Raw genomic sequence first — 18,875 nt, 5'->3', positions numbered from 1 at the left:
TGTGGTGAACTGTTTATTTAAGATTATTCAAGCCCTGGCAACTTCTGCTCTTTGTAGCAGTAGCCTGCAGGTTTCAAAAGGACTTACAGAAACCTTATTCATTATCAGTAGGCCCATCTTAATTTGATGCAAGATATTTCATATTTATCCTAACATAAGTAAGCAATGTGATAACTTTCCATTTCCAGGAAGGCAGTTATTGTACACTCACACAGTACTAAATGAGCTGGCCAAACATGTATAATTAAAGTATATTCCAATCCTTTTATGCTGCTCTTAGATCAGTTTTATTCACTATATAGGGAGGCTCAAAAAGACAAAAAATGCTGGTAATTCAAAAGGAAAATTAAATGTGTCTTTATTAATTAAGACAAAAAAAACAAAACGTCAGGGTGTAGCAGAATACATTTGGCAATATACATATTTTATTCAAACATTATAATCTTATTTTTGAACAATATACAGTATGGTATAAACTAGATTTAATTGTCCGAAAGTTCCTTTTATTTCTATTGACGGCTGTATGAAATATATATTTAAGTATAGTATATTATACAGTTGCCTATAGTAATATCTGGAATCCCCCCAGCCCCCCCACCCCACCCCACATACATACATAAATGGTCAATGTGAACAAGACTAATACAGGCTGGTTAGAACCTCACATGAATCACATGGTCAGTGTGAACGAGACTGGTTAGAATATTAAACCCTTTTTCTTGCATCTGTTTCATGAAATCAGACCGGTTGGGTAAAAAAAAAAGATAAATGCAAGAAAATCTAAATAGGCTACAGGCTACACAGTCTCATCTGAAGAGGACGATAAGCTGAATCAATAGTGGTTCATGAAAAGGTGGTCATATCAGGATTAAAAAAATACAGCATTTACATCATGCAAGTTGATGATGACGTCGTCATCAACATAAACCATAATTCTTTCAACTGTACACAAGAAGGCAGCTCATTAGCTGTTTATTTATCAGCCTCTGAAAGTGCCCAAAAATCCCAGAAGATTTCCATATATAGGCTATGTAAACATTAGTGGTTTATAGGTTGTGGTGTGTAAAGATCTTTGTAGCAGAGTAATTAGTTCTAGCAAGAGTCTCAGTTCTTTTTGGCAAGCAACACCATGTCGTGCGATGGAGCATAAATTAAGCTTTTGTTAAAAGCTATGCGTTGAGTGGTTAGATGCACCACTCGTGTAAATTTCCCAGGCTACATTTCACTGAAATATGAACAAAAAACAGTTGTCTCAAGAAAATGATGCTCTCTTGTAATTATTATATACACATACAGTATGTTGTAGGCTACTTCAGTTACTCACAAAGGGTTTATCATAAACATTTTATCATAAACATTAAATGGATGGTAAAATGGTCCCAAAACGATAATCCATTGGGGGTGGGGTATTTTGCAAATCAATATATTATAATAGAGAGCATGTACAAAATATTTTCATTGAAGATATATTTACAATTTTGATAAGATGCCAATTTATTTCCTAAAGCCATACATAGACTTGGGGGGGCTTTTCAGTGCCCCATATAGGCTGTATTCAGTACCATCACTATCCATTAATGCCTAGAGTAAGATCATGCTCACTCAAATTTGTACTGAAAAGAGACACATTTTTATCTGAATGCCTGAAAGCAAACCATGATTCTAATCCATAGTACTGGACACAGGAGGATTCTCAAACCAGTGGATTATATATCATCATCAAGTTAGAAATGACAGGGCCCTTACTGTACTGTAAGAAAATGTCAGTCATAAAAATACATTTTGTACACAATAGAAGAGTAAAAAAAACTACATTGCAGATTTGTATTCTTCTCTGTCCTGAGAAGTATTAGTCATCAGTAGCCATTTCTTTTAGAGAAAGGTCCCCCCCACTGCCCCAACAAAAAAAACAACATTACATAAAGAGAAACAGTCCCTCTTTTTTCTCTCTTCATTGTGTTGTACTGTACACTGGTCACAGTGTTAAACCTATAGGCTGGCTAGTGAATGCTATCAGAGGTAAGCCAGAAGGACATACAGGGACATGGACACCTGAATGATTGTGATTCTCAACTTATTTAAGGACCCCCAGTTTGATATGCATTAGGCCACCGACCCCATTTCATATGATTTACATTTGTACCTCTGGGACTCTAATCTACACTGTAAAATGCTCAGCGTTAACTCTGAGCGTGTACAACTACAATCAGAGTTCCCATGTGGTTCCTATAAATCATCATTTTACTGGGGACCCCCTGGAACCCCCTCAAGGACCACGTTGAGAACCACCGTCATACTACACCTCACATCAGTCAGCAAACAGACCTAAATAATGACAATAATAAACCAACATACAAATATTCCAGTTGATCCAGGTTTGATAACATGATTAATCTCAAATAGAACATCCGAGACATCCTAAATAGAAAGGTTCCAAAGAGTCACTCTGTAGAAATAAACATACTGCAAAATCCTGATAATTTAACCTTTCGTACGCTCACAGGTATATTTAAATGAACACTCAGGACTTTACAGTGTAGGAAGACTAATACACAGTATACATTTGTTAAATGTCTGAAAAACAGGATATCCTGAAGTGCCGCTTTCAGTCAGGTGTTGCACAGCAAAACCTGGAGTGTTAATTTAAGTTACGAGTTTAGGATATGAAACTGTAAGCTAAATTTGTAGTTTGTTTTCCTGTACAGGCTAAAACCTACAGAAGGTTAAAGACATTGCACGGTAGTAAGCAATGTAATTGCAGCCAATCAAATGAATAATGGGTGTGTTAGATTTAGGCCAATGTGCAATCAAAGACAGTATTCTATTATATTATTGTGAACTTTGCACATTGCACACCTACATTCAACAACCCCATTACCATGTTATTATTTGCAGCAGCCTTGCTTACATCATGGTGTACTATAAAGTGAGCCTTATGCAGTCTGCCATATTTGCCCTGCTGTAGTTTAGACCAGAAAACAAACCAAATAATCAGCACCTTTAAAACAACACTCCATATTATTACGGTGTGCGTTGGGTTCACTGATCCCTCCCTTGTTCTACGCATCTGTAATGTTTCCATTTGGTTCAGCGTCACAGCCAGTGTTGAACCTGACTAACCACAAAAGTCAATCACATGAACCATCGCAGACTAAGAAGGCATGAGCAAGATGTGTCATGAGGAAACATTGCAAACACGAGGGAATGAGGCATGGTCTGTTGACAAAAACATGAGGAAAAAGTCCTCCTGTACGTCAAAGAATAATCTTGTCTTTTCTTTATTGTTCTCATAGTCCTCAGAACTGACACCATGCAGAGTGTGACAGTGATAATAGAAAGATGCAGGTACTGAAGGTGGTTGATTGCTTTGTTACGTCGCTGGCGGTCCCAGATGCCAGAGAGGTTGATGTCATTAATCGTACCCAACTCTTCTCCCCTTCTTAAGCTTGACTTGTACTTCGTTGAACGATGACATCGCATGCCGACGCTGAAGCTCACAAGGTGTCTTATCATGATGCCTTGTGACCTTGTAGATCAGCTATTTTCTAAATTTAGCTTTATACATACAGTACATGCCTGCACACGCATACCTTCATGACCATGTGCTCTAAAGCATTTTACATGCTCACGAGCACACACACACACACACACACACACACACACACACACACACACACACACACACACACACACACACACACACACACACACACACACACACACACACACACACACACACACACACACACACACACACACACACACACACACACACACACACACACACACACACACACACACATTGCCCATTTACAGGTTCTCTCCTGGCTGGTACTGGGGCTCTGTGGATGTGAAGTAATCTTCCAGGAAGCCCTGCAGGTACTCAAAAGTGGGTCGCTCCTCCGCTTCCTTCCTCCAGCAGGTCAGCATCAACTCATGAAGGGACTCGGGGCACTCTGCAGGGATCGGCATCCTGTAGCCACGCTCGACCTGGTCCAGAACCTCCCGGTTTACCATACCTGCACAAGAAAATAGACCCAATGATGCCATGTTGTATTTTAGGCAGCCATAGCTGAGATGGTAGAGAGGCTGCCTGGGAATCGGAAGGTCACTGGTTCAACCCTTGGCTCGCCCAGTATACAGTATGTGTTTACCCATTTTTAACCTGCAGCTCATAATTGGACCTCACTAATGCTCATGATAAAATGGTGCAATTGTTTTCTACTTGGTCTGTGTCTCATAGAAGAGCTGTGGACACTTCAGAAACCCCTCTACCAGAGTGACATCATCGTTTGACCTTTTGTATTAACGTGAGAACAAATACTTTCATTATAGCATGCTAACTGCAGTGTCCATTAGCTTGGATTTCCCATTGATGATGTCACTGGGTTTCTGAAATGTACACAGCCCTCCTCTGAGACACAGACCGAGTAGACAAAAAATGTACCATATTATAATGAGCATTAGTGAGGACCAAGTCACGCTTCACAACAGATGTCTTCTATAAAATATGGGACCCATATTCGCGTTTTATTGGCACTCAATTAGCTGCCACCTTGACCATAGGGTTCCTTGACAGAAGCGATACCACTAACCTTGATGTATAGGATCATCAATCCTTGTTTATTTACTTTATTTTAATTAACTTTTGACCTTCTGCTGTGGGTATTAAAGGGATATTTCACTCGTCATTTGATCATCTACTCAGGCTTACAGTATGTGAACACCACAGACAGTGATTATTTGTTTTATAACATCTCCGAGCTGAGCTGTCTGTTGGTTTTTAAAACCAATACAAATATTATTGATAATGGGTGAAGTCATCCTATAAGTGTCCCTGAGCAAGACACCCAACCATTAACAGCTCGTTAGGTGAAGTGAATACAGAAAAAACATTTCCCCTCCCCAGGGATCAGAATACAGACAAATTAATTTCCCCTCCGGGGGATCAGAAAACACTCAGTGATTAATATTTCACCCCCAAGTCTATAAACAAAACAGAGTTTAATGAAACTTTACTAGTGCTAGTATTCATACCCGGATATGGAACTCTGCCTTTGGTTGCTAGTTCAGTCAACAGAACACCAAACGACCAGACGTCAGACTTGATGGTGAAGCGTCCGTACAGTGCGGCCTCAGGAGCTGTCCACTTGATGGGAAACTTGGCCCCTACAATGGAAGACACAAGTTGAAACTCCGTCCTTCTGAGACAAACAAATTGTTTCTTTACATCATGCCAACTAACTTCATTGGGGAAAAGGCAGGGGCAGACAGGAAACAACAATCTACCTAGGCATTTCAATTACATATTTGGTGTTTTTATATAAAATAAATATATAGTAAAAAAAACATGCAGCCAAAGCACATCAAACAGATGATATTTCGGTCGATCAAATAAATACAAATTAGTACAATGTAGTCTATGGGGTCAGACCAAGGTTATTCGAGCTAACTAAAACTAAACTAAAACCTAAAACTGGGTGTGAAAACATTGCGTTAGTACTCAGCTTGCTTCACATTTTGGCATATAACTTTTGGACAGTAGATTCAAATGTACACCCCTTGGATTCCTTTGATCATGATGCAACTCCCCATATACTGCAGGCCCTCCCATTTGTGCATTACTCATATTTCATTCAAATTAATTCCAAAGGAACGAGGAGCGTTCTAATCTAGGTGAGAGTGGGATGTCTACATGACTGAGTCAAATGCCTTCACAAAGTGTGTGTGTGTGTGTGTGTGTGTGTGTGTGTGTGTGTGTGTGTGTGTGTGTGTGTGTGTGTGTGTGTGTGTGTGTGTGTGTGTGTGTGTGTGAAAACTCAGCTCCACTGGTTTATTTGAATCAACGTTTCGATCCCTTAGGATCTTCTTCAGGAATAAGAAGATCCTAAGGGATCGAAACGTTGATTCAAATAAACCAGTGGAGCTGAGTTTTCATACCAGTGTTGCGGACTCTATTTTTTCCTCTTGTACTGCCTTTTGTCCAGCACCTGGGCTAGAGTGGAGGTGCATGCTCTATTATCTTTGTGTGTTTGTATAACACAATACCTATTCTGAACTTGTTCATCTTGTTAAACTTGCCCCTGACAAACACACCCATATATATTGTAATCTTGGATTCTTTTCCCAGATTGCATTTTGGTCGAAACATAACCATAATATATTACTGCATAGGCTTATGAAACTATCTCATATTTTGACACTAGCATATTTTTACTCTATGGGAGGAAACTGATGATAAAAGATAAACAAGAGAGAAGTATGTGTGACACTAGCATTGTACAGTATGTGTAAGTTACAAAACCTGTCAATTGTATCATCACAAATGTGGCAACATAATCAAATCCAAAGTAACAACACAAAGGAATTAATCCAATGTAAAGTGCCTAAATCAAGGAACTGACTTGAGCCTAAAGTTGAGGAATAATTCTCAAAGTGCTCATTTTGCATAGTACACTGTAAGTGTACTATGCTGTTTAAGATTGTCTGTAGATTTTGTACATTTACAACCATTTACATATGGTATTGTTGCCAATGTAAGGGAAGGACTCATCTTAGGACGAGTTGTGAAAAGCGATGCATTGAAGCCGATCATACGGTTCAAGTTCAAATAATTTCAAACTGAAACACAACCTCCAGTCTCAGGGTGGACACAAACTGACCACTGTTATCTCGGTCACCAATATTTGTCACCAACATTTCCAGACAGTTCAAGGTGGGAATGTTATGCTGTAATTACGCCTCGCTGTTCTATATAAAAAGCTATGGGCCTGGAAAGGGGAGGCATTGTTGTTCTTCCGTGAACCTGACAAAACATCTCAATGGAATTTCTGCTACTAACGGCGTCTGAGTCATAGACTTAAGTAGGTCATCAATTACAGCGCAACTACAGTAGCAACCAATACAACACTGTAGTCCTTGACATCCTTCAGCTCTCTGCTTTCTTGTGCGATGTTTCCCTGATTTATCTCTGCATTTGCTGGATGCCATGTTGACCTCCTTGGAGTAATGGTAAATCCAAGCTTGGCCTCACACCCAACTATGGTTCTCTGCAGTGTGAAGTCAATGACATTAAGAACAGGAAGGGAGCTAGCTGGTGTATCTATCCCCTTGTAGAAGCCCAGCTGTGATCATAAATCTATTCGTTTCACCATTTGCGGTTATTAACTTAGCATGTGTGTTGTGTGCATAGCAGATGAAATGGTACTCCAGGCTCATCATCTCTTCTGTGATGATGAGCCTGAGAGACAGAATTTGAGCAATAGTCGGCTATTAGACGTCTGTCTAAAACTGGGCTATACTGTAACTGGTCTAAAAGTGAACGTTTTTTAGCGGTCTAGGCTTAGGTTTTTAAAACGTCTATATAATAATAATAATAATAATAATGGATTTTATTTATAATGCACTTTACATTCCTCAGAATCTCAAAGTGCTACAGTAGGCATAATTTATGAAACAATAGGTAAAAGCAGAAAAAAAAGAACATTACATGATTAAAAGCAGGAAACAAAAAACAACAGTTAATGAACATGAGGTCAGGGAATAAAATCAGTGGGTTTGGGGGAAGGCCTTATTAAAAAGGTAGGTATTTAGTCCTCTCTTGAAGCAGTCGATTGACTGTGGCACTCTCAAGTGTGCGGGGAGAGCATTCCACAGTTCAGGGGCAGCTGTGCAGAAGGCCCTGTCACCCATGGTGCGCAGGTTGGCCGTGACGGGGTTGAGGCAGTATGTGTTTGATGAGCGGAGGGTGCGGGTCGAGGGTTTCAGGGAGACTAATTCTTTGAGGTAGAGGGGGGCGTTTCCGTGGACGCATTGGTGGGTGAGCAGGGATATTTTGTATTGTGTTCGGAACGCGACGGGGAGCCAGTGAAGTGAGCGGAGGATGGGTGTGATGTGTTCTCGTTTGCGCACTCTCATCAGGATCCTATAGGAAACGCCGTTGTTTCAACATCTAATCTAAGCCTAATATCCTGAAAAATGCTCAGTGGGGAGCGTTTTGCTCGGCATCCGTTCTAGTTGCTAGGTGAGCATTGATGGCACCTTTCTAGTGGTTCATGTTCATCTTTCTTTGCAACAGTGCGATGATGACCCTGACCTCACACTAATCACAAAATTAAGTATGAAGAAAAAATGAAAGCTAACCAGCGCCCTCCGGTGGTCTTACCTTGCCTAGCAGTGTATTCGTTGTCCTCTATGAGGCGGGCCAGACCAAAGTCAGCCACCTTGCACACCAGATTGTCTCCCACCAGGATATTAGCAGCTCTCAGATCTCTGTGCACATAGTTCATTCTCTCCACATAAGCCATTCCCGAGGCAATCTAAGGGGTGGGACAAGTTGTGTATATGAGAGACAGAAAAACTAATTAAGTATGGTAAGAAACACTTTATATATCATGCAGTGTCGTACAAAATATTTTGTGCTGACCTGTGAGGCCATGTCTACCAGTTGAGGGAGGCGGAGCATTTTCCCCATGTCCCCTTTGAGGGAGTCCAGTAAGCTACCTGTTAGTGTACAGTAGATTTAAAAAACAGTAGATTTAAAAAACATCAGCCAAAATAGAGTCTTTGTGTAATAATACATATTTCATAATTAAATATACATATACATTACAATATACATTGCTTTTCCACCTGCTTGCATTAATGTCTGAAGGTTTGCTATTGTTATGATTTCCGCTCATGGTACACTTATTCTTTGTGGCATGCTGGGGTCATTGCTAGAAATAGCAGATCTACAAGTTCACAACACTGAGCACAACTTTATTATAATGACGTATATACCTTGGCCCATGTACTCCGTCACAATGTAGATGGGCTCCTCCGACACCACGGCATAGAGCTGAACCAGCTTCTCATGTCTCAGCTTCTTCATGACCTGGGCTTCCATGAGGAAGGCCTCAGGAGACATGGTGCCAGGCTTTAGTGTCTTGATAGCCACACGTGTTGTACCATTCCATGTTCCTGTTGAAACAGGCACAAACACTTTTGTTCACTAATCACTACATTTGATCAAGATCAATCTTCTGATTAAAATGATCAATAAGCCTGAAGGGTCATTAGGGTCAAATGCTCAATGTAAAAATCAAGTTCAGATGGGTCAGATTCTCATGAAAAGGACAAGGTCACACTCTAGAGCACGGTCAAAATGACAATCTTGACAATTGCATAGTGTTGGCAGTTAGTTAACACCCCAATCGCCCAGGACGAAGCTTTATCCAAAAGACGAAGTTTATTGATATGAAAACCGATCGCATCACTCCACAGCCTAGGAGTGTCTGTTGCGCAATACTCGATATTGCGTAACAGTGGGACGTCATCGAAAATGTTCCCCCCCTGTTTAGCCGACGAGAACGAAAATCTTAAAACGTAACTCGCGATCTAAATCATCCCGTCCAAATCTAAGAAAAGATCATGTGTTAGACGGCCCACCGCTGTCCAGTCGCTAGTCGCGGTAGATTTGAGTGTTTTGGCTACATTTAGCTGCTACATCCACATCCGGGATAACATCCGGTCCGTCTGTAAAAGTGCTCCGCTGCTATAAATCGCTTGGGCACTATGATTTCATGGATTAAATAACCCCGTAGTGTTAACAATGCTATTTCCAATGGTCTGGTTCCAGAGCTCAAGACTAAGAAAGCAAATTAGATAGTTTTCTACATGGTATCAAGACAGTAATATGTTACAGCACAAGATATGCCTTACCCATCCAGACCTCTCCGAAGCACCCCTGTCCAAGTTTGACGTCGAGGCGGAGAGACTCTCTGGGGATCTCCCAAGCGTCTCTGGCCAGACCCTGGGTCTGTGGTTTCAGGACGGGGCACACCTCCGTCAGACTGTGACACAACCCATCAGCATGCTCTGGGAGATGGCAGAAAGCAAGAATGTAAGGTCCCATTTTATTCTTTGCAGTAGTTCATTACTTGGTACATTAAATACCATCAAAAATACATTTGCTTTCTGAAATATCATCGTCTCTCATGCAATGTTGACCTTTTTTGGTATCATGGCTTCATAGGTTACAAGTTACAACACAATACAATAAGAGAAAAATCAATAAAAACAGTAGAATGGTAAGACAAGGTGGTGAGTAATTAGCTGGGGAAAGCGGTTTAGGAGGATGGGAGGCCTGTGACCTAAAAAGCATATTATGAAAGTGAAATTAAAAACATTTAGAATGACTAGACTGTAGACTTTGTGGTGTGAACTCACTGCGGTAGTGATTGACGAGCTGCTGCAGGTTGCTGAACTGTGTGCGTGAGGTGATGTAGAAGCCCCCGCTGTCCAGCTTCCTGATCTTGTAGTGTTTCACGTTCAACCCTTTGGTGTTGTCGTAGTCCAATACAGACAAACAGTAGGCACCTGGAACAGATTGACCCATTAAAACCTGAGACCAGTTTTCTGAAACAAAAACTATGTTTCTATATCAGTGGTTTTCAAACTATTTCATGTCAAGGACCCCCAAAAGTTATATGTATTTGGCCACCGACCCCCATCGGAACATATGTTGTTCCAGGGACATCCCAGAAGCAAAAATAGCAGATCTACAAGCTTGTAGATTTGCTATTTTTCAACAGCTAAAGTTTAAAAATAATGGTTAAACTGGTTAAATACGGCAGCATTCCCGGTCTTAATGGGTTAAAGTAACCATGACAACCACATTGACAGTCAGCCAATTTATTGAATAAAATATATTTGCTTCTAAAATGTGCGAAAGAAAATCTTCGTTTTCCTTTTCTTTAGATTTCACATTTGCTTTTTGCTGAAAAAATGTCAGACATGTCAAATTTGTGGCAACCCTATGGAACTAAATCAGATGATGTGTTTATGTTTGGCTTTTTCTTTTTTTTGTAACATAGGCCCCTCCCGTTGAAGCCAAATATATCCAATTGGTATGGATTATTACAACTCTGTATGACATCACATGACTCCAGAGCGATTTAGCGATTTATGTGAGTATTGAACTATTGGAATAGCAAAATGCGGAAAAATCTAGTTATGCAGAAATCTGCATGGCCTAAATGTTGAGTTGCATCATGATCCAAGGAATCCAAGGGAAAATAAGTAGACAGGCACACACACTGGGGAGAAAAACTCAGTGACTGAAAGCCACGAGTGAACAATGATCCCACCACCAGATGGCAGCCTCATTGTAGTGAACTGGCATGACAGTCTCCATCCAGTCTCTGAGCAGTCCCAGGGCCATGCCTCTTCCCTCTCTCAGTGTGTGAACAGGGGCGATATGGACCTGTGACTGTACACTGACCTACTTCCATTTGGCTCACCCCCTAACAAAGGCCTCCCCCACTGCTCCTACGCAGCCACCCACTCCCTCTGCAGCAGCAACCCCTTAAATCCTCTCCTCTCCACACATGCCACAGACATGTATTATCACGTGCAAACACACAAATATGAACTACTAGCATGGATCCTGTACTCAACTTATCACATGTGCATGCATTCATGCATGTGCAAATGCATGAAAAAGTGAGTGAAACACATGCGCACACATACACAGTCAGTCAGTCAGTCAGTCAGTCCTTGGGGAGTCGAGTGTGCCATAGTCAGCACAGCAGCTGTCTATATCACCTCCAGGCTGTGTGGCACATGCAGCACATCAAACCTTTTCTCCCATCTCCCTTGTGAACCCAAACAACCACACAGATGACAAGCAGCACAGTACACAATAATTACACAGCAGGGAACCACACAGCGGAATAAACCTTTTGTAGTGGTATGTTGTAGTTGCATAACATACATGAAAATGGTTGAGGTTTGAGAAGTCCCCTCAACAACACATACTGTACGTGTGAATGGAGAGTATGTGAACAATGCTTATGACTTACTGTAACAGCCATATAATCATTGATACTGATGTAGGATGGATGCTGGAGAGAGTGACCCGCCCCTCCACCTTCTCCCATTTTCCCAGACAGAGGCATCAAACTCACCTTTGGTGGTCTCGCTCTCTCTCACGAGGAAAGTCCCTCTCCTGTTCTCCAAACTCAGCAGCAGCCTCTCCGAGTCTCGGCGTGTAATCTTGCCAAAGTACCACCTAGGGAGGCAGGGAGAGGGACGTCAGGGAGGCAGGAGGGTTGGGCAGGGAGGGGAGGACGGAGAGGCAGGGTGGAGGAGGACAGGGAGGTCGGGGAAAAGGCAGGGTGAGGGAGGATGGGGGGGTAAAGGATTGGTAACAGGCCGCGTGCACGTGAAAGGGAAGGCGAGAGGAAAGTATAACGCTAGAGAAAGAGTCGTTGACAATGGCCTCTAAAAGTGCACGATTGAAAATAAATGCTATTGTCCCGTTCCAGATGCAATGTATTGTATACCGACAGCTAGAGCATTACAGCTGCTTACCTGTACTCCACAGTCAATCTGAGATGACTGGCGGTGCAGTAGACAAAGGCAAAGAGAAAATACAGCTGTTAAAAGGTTTAGTTTATGGTACCCTTCCGGCCCCAGCGATGCTTTTTGGGCTTTTGGGCATTTATATTTTATCAAAAACTTTGTTTTTTCCTGTTCTTTTTCCACCTAAACATCATCATTGATGTTCATTATTTAGTCTTACAATGCCATTGATTATGAGGCAGAAACTTCAAAATCTCTGGACTGAAAATTAACCTTTGACCTTTAACCTTAACCCTGAAAAAAGTAAGTAAAACGCCTGTAATATATATTTTTTGTGATCATTAGAATGTCTAGAACATGTTTTATATATTATTGTGAAAGATATTTCCCAAATGTAAATTATTAATTTATTATTATTATTTATTATGTTTTACATATTTTCCTCTGCAAAGTACTAGTAGTAGAAAGTAGTAGTACGGTTGAAATCTCTTTTTTGCAAGTAGAAATATATCCGGGCATTGAAGGGTTAATGCAGTGATTCTAAAACTTTTTAATAACCTTTTTAAAGGACCCCCACTTTGATATGCATTAGGCCACAGACTCCCATTTGACACAAGTTTTACCTCTAATCTACACTGTAAAATGTTCAGTGTTCATATAACTCTGAGGGCTATATCTTGCGCCACCCCTTAACCCTTATCCCTAAATTAATTTGCCATTTTTTACTATTTAAAAAAAACTTTCAAATAGCCGATCACAACGTCTCGACTAGTTGAATTATTTTAAAATGTTTTTTCAAAATAGTAAAAAATGGCAAATATGTTTAGGGATAAGGGATAAGGGTGGCGCAAGATGGAGCCCTGAGAATGTAAAACCACCGAAAGGACCTGTAACAGTCCATTTGGTTCCATTTGTACACTTTAAGTTACAAACTTGTAAGGGTTCATTTTTGGTTCCTAACTATCAGCATTTAGCTGGGGACCCCATGGAACCCCCCCAAGGACCCCTGGGGGTCCCCAGACCCCACTTTGAGAACCAGTGGTCTATTACATTCGCAAGTAATTAAGCATCATGTACACAAAAAGTGTGCATGCCTTCAGAGAATTAAGAAACACTGGAGCTATACACATTAAAACCCTGAGTGTTGATTTAACTCTTGAGGGTGTAAAAAATAAATATCTGTATCCATTAATATCTGTATTAATTATCTATATCCAATATCAATTTTGGTGCTGAGGCACAGGCATCGACTTCAAAGTCAAATTCAGATTATATACGGAAATTAATTCTCTGTAGAATCACGCATCAGGCTGCACATTTTTCGGCTCTCTTGATGAAAGGAGTAGATAAAAGAGATAGCAGAGAGTAGAGACAGAGAGAGAGAGAAAAAAAAAAGGAAAGATTTACTCTTCTGCTTGGATGGAGTCAGACGGAGCCACATAATTGCTGGGGATATACCCGCTCTCTCCAGTGGTCAGGGAGCGGGCCAGCCACCAGTCCCCCTCTCTGTGGAGAAGAGATGAGAACACACATCACACATCCAAATGACTAAAGCCCGAGTTACACTAGAGCGGGTATCGCTAGCCTAAAATAGCCAGTTGACAAGCTCACAAGAGCTTGTAGGTCTGCTATTTTGGGTGTGCAACACCTGCATTAAGCATTATTTATAGTACTACCACTGTAGTACGACTGTAACTTGCCGACAAGGACCGATCTACAGGTATCTAACCAATGTGCGATGGAGCATAAGTTAAGCTTTATGAAAACACAACGTATGACATTTAAAGGGGCCCAAAGTAAAAAAGAAAGAAGGAAAATAGAGTTAATGACCATTCATCATTGGATGCATGAATTAATGTTTACGGGTATTTCTTCATAAGTGATCCAACGGAGACTAGCAATGTTGATAGCTTGATAAATATAGGTGAAGGTTTGGGGGTTTTTTTCACAGGGGGTTATTGAACCGATGCCGTTAGTCCGGCATCCACATCTCTGCTCATACTTGTCTGTGACACATAATGGTACGTTTGAATCATGGTGTGTCCATGCTGAACTAGAACACATGAAGTAGCTACTGTAGTGGGTGAAGAATGTAATGATTATCTGAAAGTCTTCTAATGACATAGACAAACATACGTTCCTTGGGACATGGGCTCAGGATGAGACAAATGGTACCTACACATTAAAATGCAGAGGGTTCATTTAACTTTTTCAGAGTTAAAGGGACACTGTGTATGCGCTACAGCTTATCAGGGACACGCTGCCTGGGCTTTACAGCACTGGATTCAAGTTGAAGAATCATAACCATCAAGTAAAATGAATGTGTGTTTACAATTCCACTATTATCTGCTGTCGACTTGAGGTGATTACGGTGCTGCAAAGCCTTCAGCCAACATCCCTTGACTACTAAAGGAGCTTGAACAGAGTTATGGGGTCTTGTGTGGCTTTAACACAGTGTTGATTTAGTGCGCAGACACAACACAGAGAGAAACAAATGGAGGAACACAAGCATAGCATAGCCACATACAATTCAAGAGAAGCTTTACAAACCTGCAGTTCACCTTCCTCCTAAAATACAAATGTGATGACATGCGATTGGAGAGAAAAAGGCAGAGGAAGAGAAAGATTAAAAAGAGAAGGCAAAGAAGGCAGTGGTTGGAGATAGATACATGTTTTATAGCAGACGCAGAATGGCAGAATACACAATACACATTTGTAACACGAGTAGAAGCACTTTAATACTTGAGCTTAATGTAAATTTTCAACTCCCGAAGGGCCAGCCTGTTTTTATTATTCCAGGAGCAATTATTACATATGCTTCAGCTAATGTATGATGCCAATACTGAAATATTTAAATTGCTACATAAGTAGGCAGCAAGAGGCAGAAATCATAATGAGGCAAGGGGGGGGTTATTAAGGGGTACAGGGTGGGGACTGGGGGGCGGCATAACCATAACAACAGCCCGATATCACCCATTGTAAATGTGATACATTGTATTATTACCATCATGCATTGCATAGCAATCAGAAAGCCAAGACAAAGATGGACTAATTTGGACGCAGCGACCCGTAAAACATGGGTTCACTAATCGTATAGTCAGTTCACAGAGTCTGGGTGTATTTGACCTAATAACAAACCAGGCCTCTGCCTCCAGGGCCAGATGCACCAATAATCCACTATTGTCCTCAGCCTCATGCCTTCTAGGTCAGTGGTTTGTTTTCAGACACGTACAACTGGGGGTTCAGTGGTATAGCATGGTTGACTGAAGCTCCACTGATTATAGCAAGCCCCACCTTTCTTTCTTTTCAAAATCTTTTTATTTCCGTTTTCCCGTTTTTTTACAGTATGGGTGTCAAGTCACAGGTTCATAGAAAAAATAAAAATAAAATATCAGATTTAGTATCAGTGACTGAGGTAAACAAACGTAGCCTACTGTATGAATCCAAGAGATCGTGGGCAGACATAATGAAAAGACTTATTGTGCAAAACATGCCCCTTCAAGAAAAAAGAAAAACATTTTCTCCCCTTCAAGTCCCAATTTAGTATAGCCAATTCCCAATTCCCCAGCCTCTCTACAAGTACTCCATCTCTGCTAACCCCCACAATCAGTCATTGGGAGGGTGAAGAAAGCTTCGGGTAGCAAGCCCCACCTTTGAAAACAAATTAGGATTGCTGTATGGATTTCGGGGATATTGTTTTGGACACCATCTGCAGGAAAATAACAGCAGAACAGCAACATCCTTGCTGTGGTTGGTTATCTATCCAGTAAAATATCATCAGCCAGGTAGTGCTTTTGGGAATGGGAAAAAAGAAAGTATGCAGAAACTTGTCAGTTCGCACAAAACAACTCCCACTGAAACAATATCAGACGCGCAGATAGCCTCATCTGTAACCATAGGAACGGCGTAAATGTCTCTACATTTGCTGTCTACATTTAATTTCCTTACGTGTTGTTCACAATCTGTAGTCGTTCACTCTTCCTGAAAGACAGATCCGAGGCTGTTCGGGACTCATAGTCATATAATGCCACAAAGGTTGTCACGCCCCCTATTGGAAAAGAGAGGGATTACAAAAAGTAACATTTGTTATTTGTATTTGTCATTTTTCAATAAAATACAGAATAAAAAGGCACTTCACTGCAAAATACTTTGTTAAGATAAGATAAGATAATTTCCTTTCCTACCTCCTAGGGTGCTTCTGTTGGGTGAGGTAACAGCGTTATTGTCCACGCCCCCAAACAGGGTAAGCTCTGCACCGCTGCCTGTCGGCTGAGAGGTACGTAGTCCTCCGTCCACAGTAGGGCTCTTGGTGGGGGATAAGGGCTGCTGTTGGGTGGTGTTGGGCTGGTATCCCCCGGCCCCTCCTCCAGAGTTGAGGTTGCCATCGAGACTACGGGTGCGTGGGCCTACATCCTTGGGCTTGCTCTTGGATCCCCCCATGGCCTAGGCCTATAGGATAGTCACAAACAGGGCACAAAGTGGCATATAAGTCCTGATAAAGAATATAACATTATTGTAAGAAAACTAGAAAAAAAGAGAGGAACATCTTTTTTTCTAAAATGGGCTTGCTTCTACGTTTCATCATCGCCTAAGAATAGCAATCTCAACTCCGGAGAAAATTCCTCTCACTGTGTGAAGACCAGATGCAGAAACCAGAGATAGATTGGAGACCACAGCTCTGAACCAACAGAGATGCCGGGTCATGTGTGAACCACACAAACCAGCACTTCCCAAAGGATGGTCTGGCAGCTGCCACGCCCCATTTTCCACACGGACATCAGACCCCCCCACCACCACCACCACCAAACACACAAACACACACACACACACACCCCAACACAGAAAAGCATGTGACACACACGTGCGTGCCGACATACACAATACACATGTGCAATTTCCACGCACACAGATGACCAAATATGCACACACACAAATGCATATGACTCACAACTAAATTCCGTTGTCAAAGCATGACCCTAAAAGAAGGACCCATCGTCAAAAAATAAAGGAACAGTGCCCTCTTTTCCTTGAACAATCTGTCTTGAGAGACTACCGATAGACAAACACAGAGGTCTTTGTTAGGCGTAATGATGTTTCGTAGGAGTTGGTTTAAAATGGGGAAACCGGACATTCACAACATAGACCTTTATACAGTATCAGACTATCAGTGATTCTCAATCTTTTTTTGAGAACCAATGTGTGACCTTGTGGACTAAGTGCTGTAGCCCTGTTGGCAGCTATGCTCTAAATTAATACTCTACTTGACATGACTCTGCATTCTGCAAACTGTACACTACGGTAAGCCACACAAGAATTTTGTATTTTGTTGAGGTATAACTTAAACTATGTGGTAAAAGAATCTAAACCTTCTCAAGTCTCTCCGCCCTACTCGGGCACGTGAAGCATCTCAGACCTCTGTAATCACATCTCAGCACAGGGAAGTAGACTAAGCCAGGGGATAATTTAGGGACTGGAGCCCCTGCTATCATGGTCACATATAGCTACAGAGGGTTTCGCTAGGAAATCCTAATTTAGAGAAAACCCCAAGTTGCAGGGTTTTCACAGTCATTGTACAGCCTCGGCTCTGAAGCTCCGAAGGCAACAGGAGATGGCCATGTCGTTGTTTAGCTTGTTCACAGGCAGCCACTGTCATGCACCGACAACATCCCATTGCCATTTGGCTCCAGGTTTGGAGCCAGTTATTGCATGAGAGGCCAGTTTCATGAATGTGTCTTTAAGCTCAGACAAGCTACACTACAACACACACCAGTGCTGGCAGCCTAAAGCCTAGTTCAGTTCAGACCAAAGATTTGTGATGAGACAAAATCCTTTTAAGCCACTTTATACAATACTTCACATATGCGACACGTTATGAGCTTGTAGGTCTGCTCCTTTTGGTGTGCGATACCATTGTATAATGGAGCATAGTACAGCATTAATTTTCAAGCTTTAGAATGGTGCATGCAGAGAAATATCGCAGCAGTCTGAATCACCCATTATCAGGGACAGAGACATGCCCAGAGTCTATGGAACATAACCACTGTACAGTGGAAACCGTATACTGTACAGAAGAGGAAAAAGAACGCTCCAACAAGGGAAATGAGTGAGTGTTGTCAGGTGTTCCTGTCTGTCAGATATACCACCCTGCCACCTCAATCCTCCTCATCCGACGCACGACAGGCTGTCAGGAGGACGCCGGGGAGGAGGCGAGAAGGGAGACAGGAGGCTCTCTTGTGCCTTATCAGACAGCTGAGGGGATTCCTATGGATTAGATGTTCACAGCAGTCTACCACATTCTTTCAGGGGGGAAAGTAAGCAGCTTCTTTTCTTTTCATTTTTGCAGACATTAAGCACAGAATATCCAAGTCATTTGACTCACAGTTTTTAGACAGAAAAACAATCATAATAAAACATAACCCAAATAGACATGGTGTGAATTCCAGACAGTAATTCACGGACTATTTATTACATCCCACATTAGTCCTGATTATTTCCCTCTAATCAAGGAAGGCAGAGTTAACTTGCAATGC

At 41.6% G+C, this 18,875-nt stretch overlaps 1 protein-coding gene across 2 annotated transcripts in view; it reads right to left on the bottom strand.

Annotated features, from left to right (window-relative positions):
- Positions 1-341: 341 nt before the first annotated feature.
- src (v-src avian sarcoma (Schmidt-Ruppin A-2) viral oncogene homolog) overlaps positions 342-18,875 on the bottom strand; it is a 41,197-nt gene continuing 22,663 nt past the window's right edge. Inside the window, exons 2-13 of one of the 2 annotated variants that reach the window (XM_079517659.1) lie at positions 16,530-16,794; positions 16,294-16,393; positions 14,896-14,913; positions 13,753-13,851; positions 11,949-12,052; positions 10,210-10,359; positions 9,703-9,858; positions 8,782-8,961; positions 8,426-8,502; positions 8,165-8,318; positions 5,038-5,169; positions 342-4,019 (exon numbers count right to left, since the gene is read on the bottom strand). In XM_079517659.1, the coding sequence (XP_079373785.1) occupies positions 3,811-4,019; positions 5,038-5,169; positions 8,165-8,318; positions 8,426-8,502; positions 8,782-8,961; positions 9,703-9,858; positions 10,210-10,359; positions 11,949-12,052; positions 13,753-13,851; positions 14,896-14,913; positions 16,294-16,393; positions 16,530-16,785 (1,635 nt within the window). In that variant the 5' untranslated portion in view covers positions 16,786-16,794 and the 3' untranslated portion in view covers positions 342-3,810. The remainder of the gene's footprint in view (positions 4,020-5,037; positions 5,170-8,164; positions 8,319-8,425; positions 8,503-8,781; positions 8,962-9,702; positions 9,859-10,209; positions 10,360-11,948; positions 12,053-13,752; positions 13,852-14,895; positions 14,914-16,293; positions 16,394-16,529; positions 16,795-18,875) is intronic. The other variant, XM_079517660.1, reaches the window with a different exon arrangement.

This window comes from Electrona antarctica, assembly GCF_951216825.1.
Source record: "Electrona antarctica genome assembly, chromosome: 2".
In the NCBI taxonomy this organism is placed as follows: Eukaryota; Metazoa; Chordata; class Actinopteri; order Myctophiformes; family Myctophidae; genus Electrona; species Electrona antarctica.
Note: the sequence above shows the minus strand (reverse complement) of the source record. Positions and strands in the feature narration are given on the sequence as shown.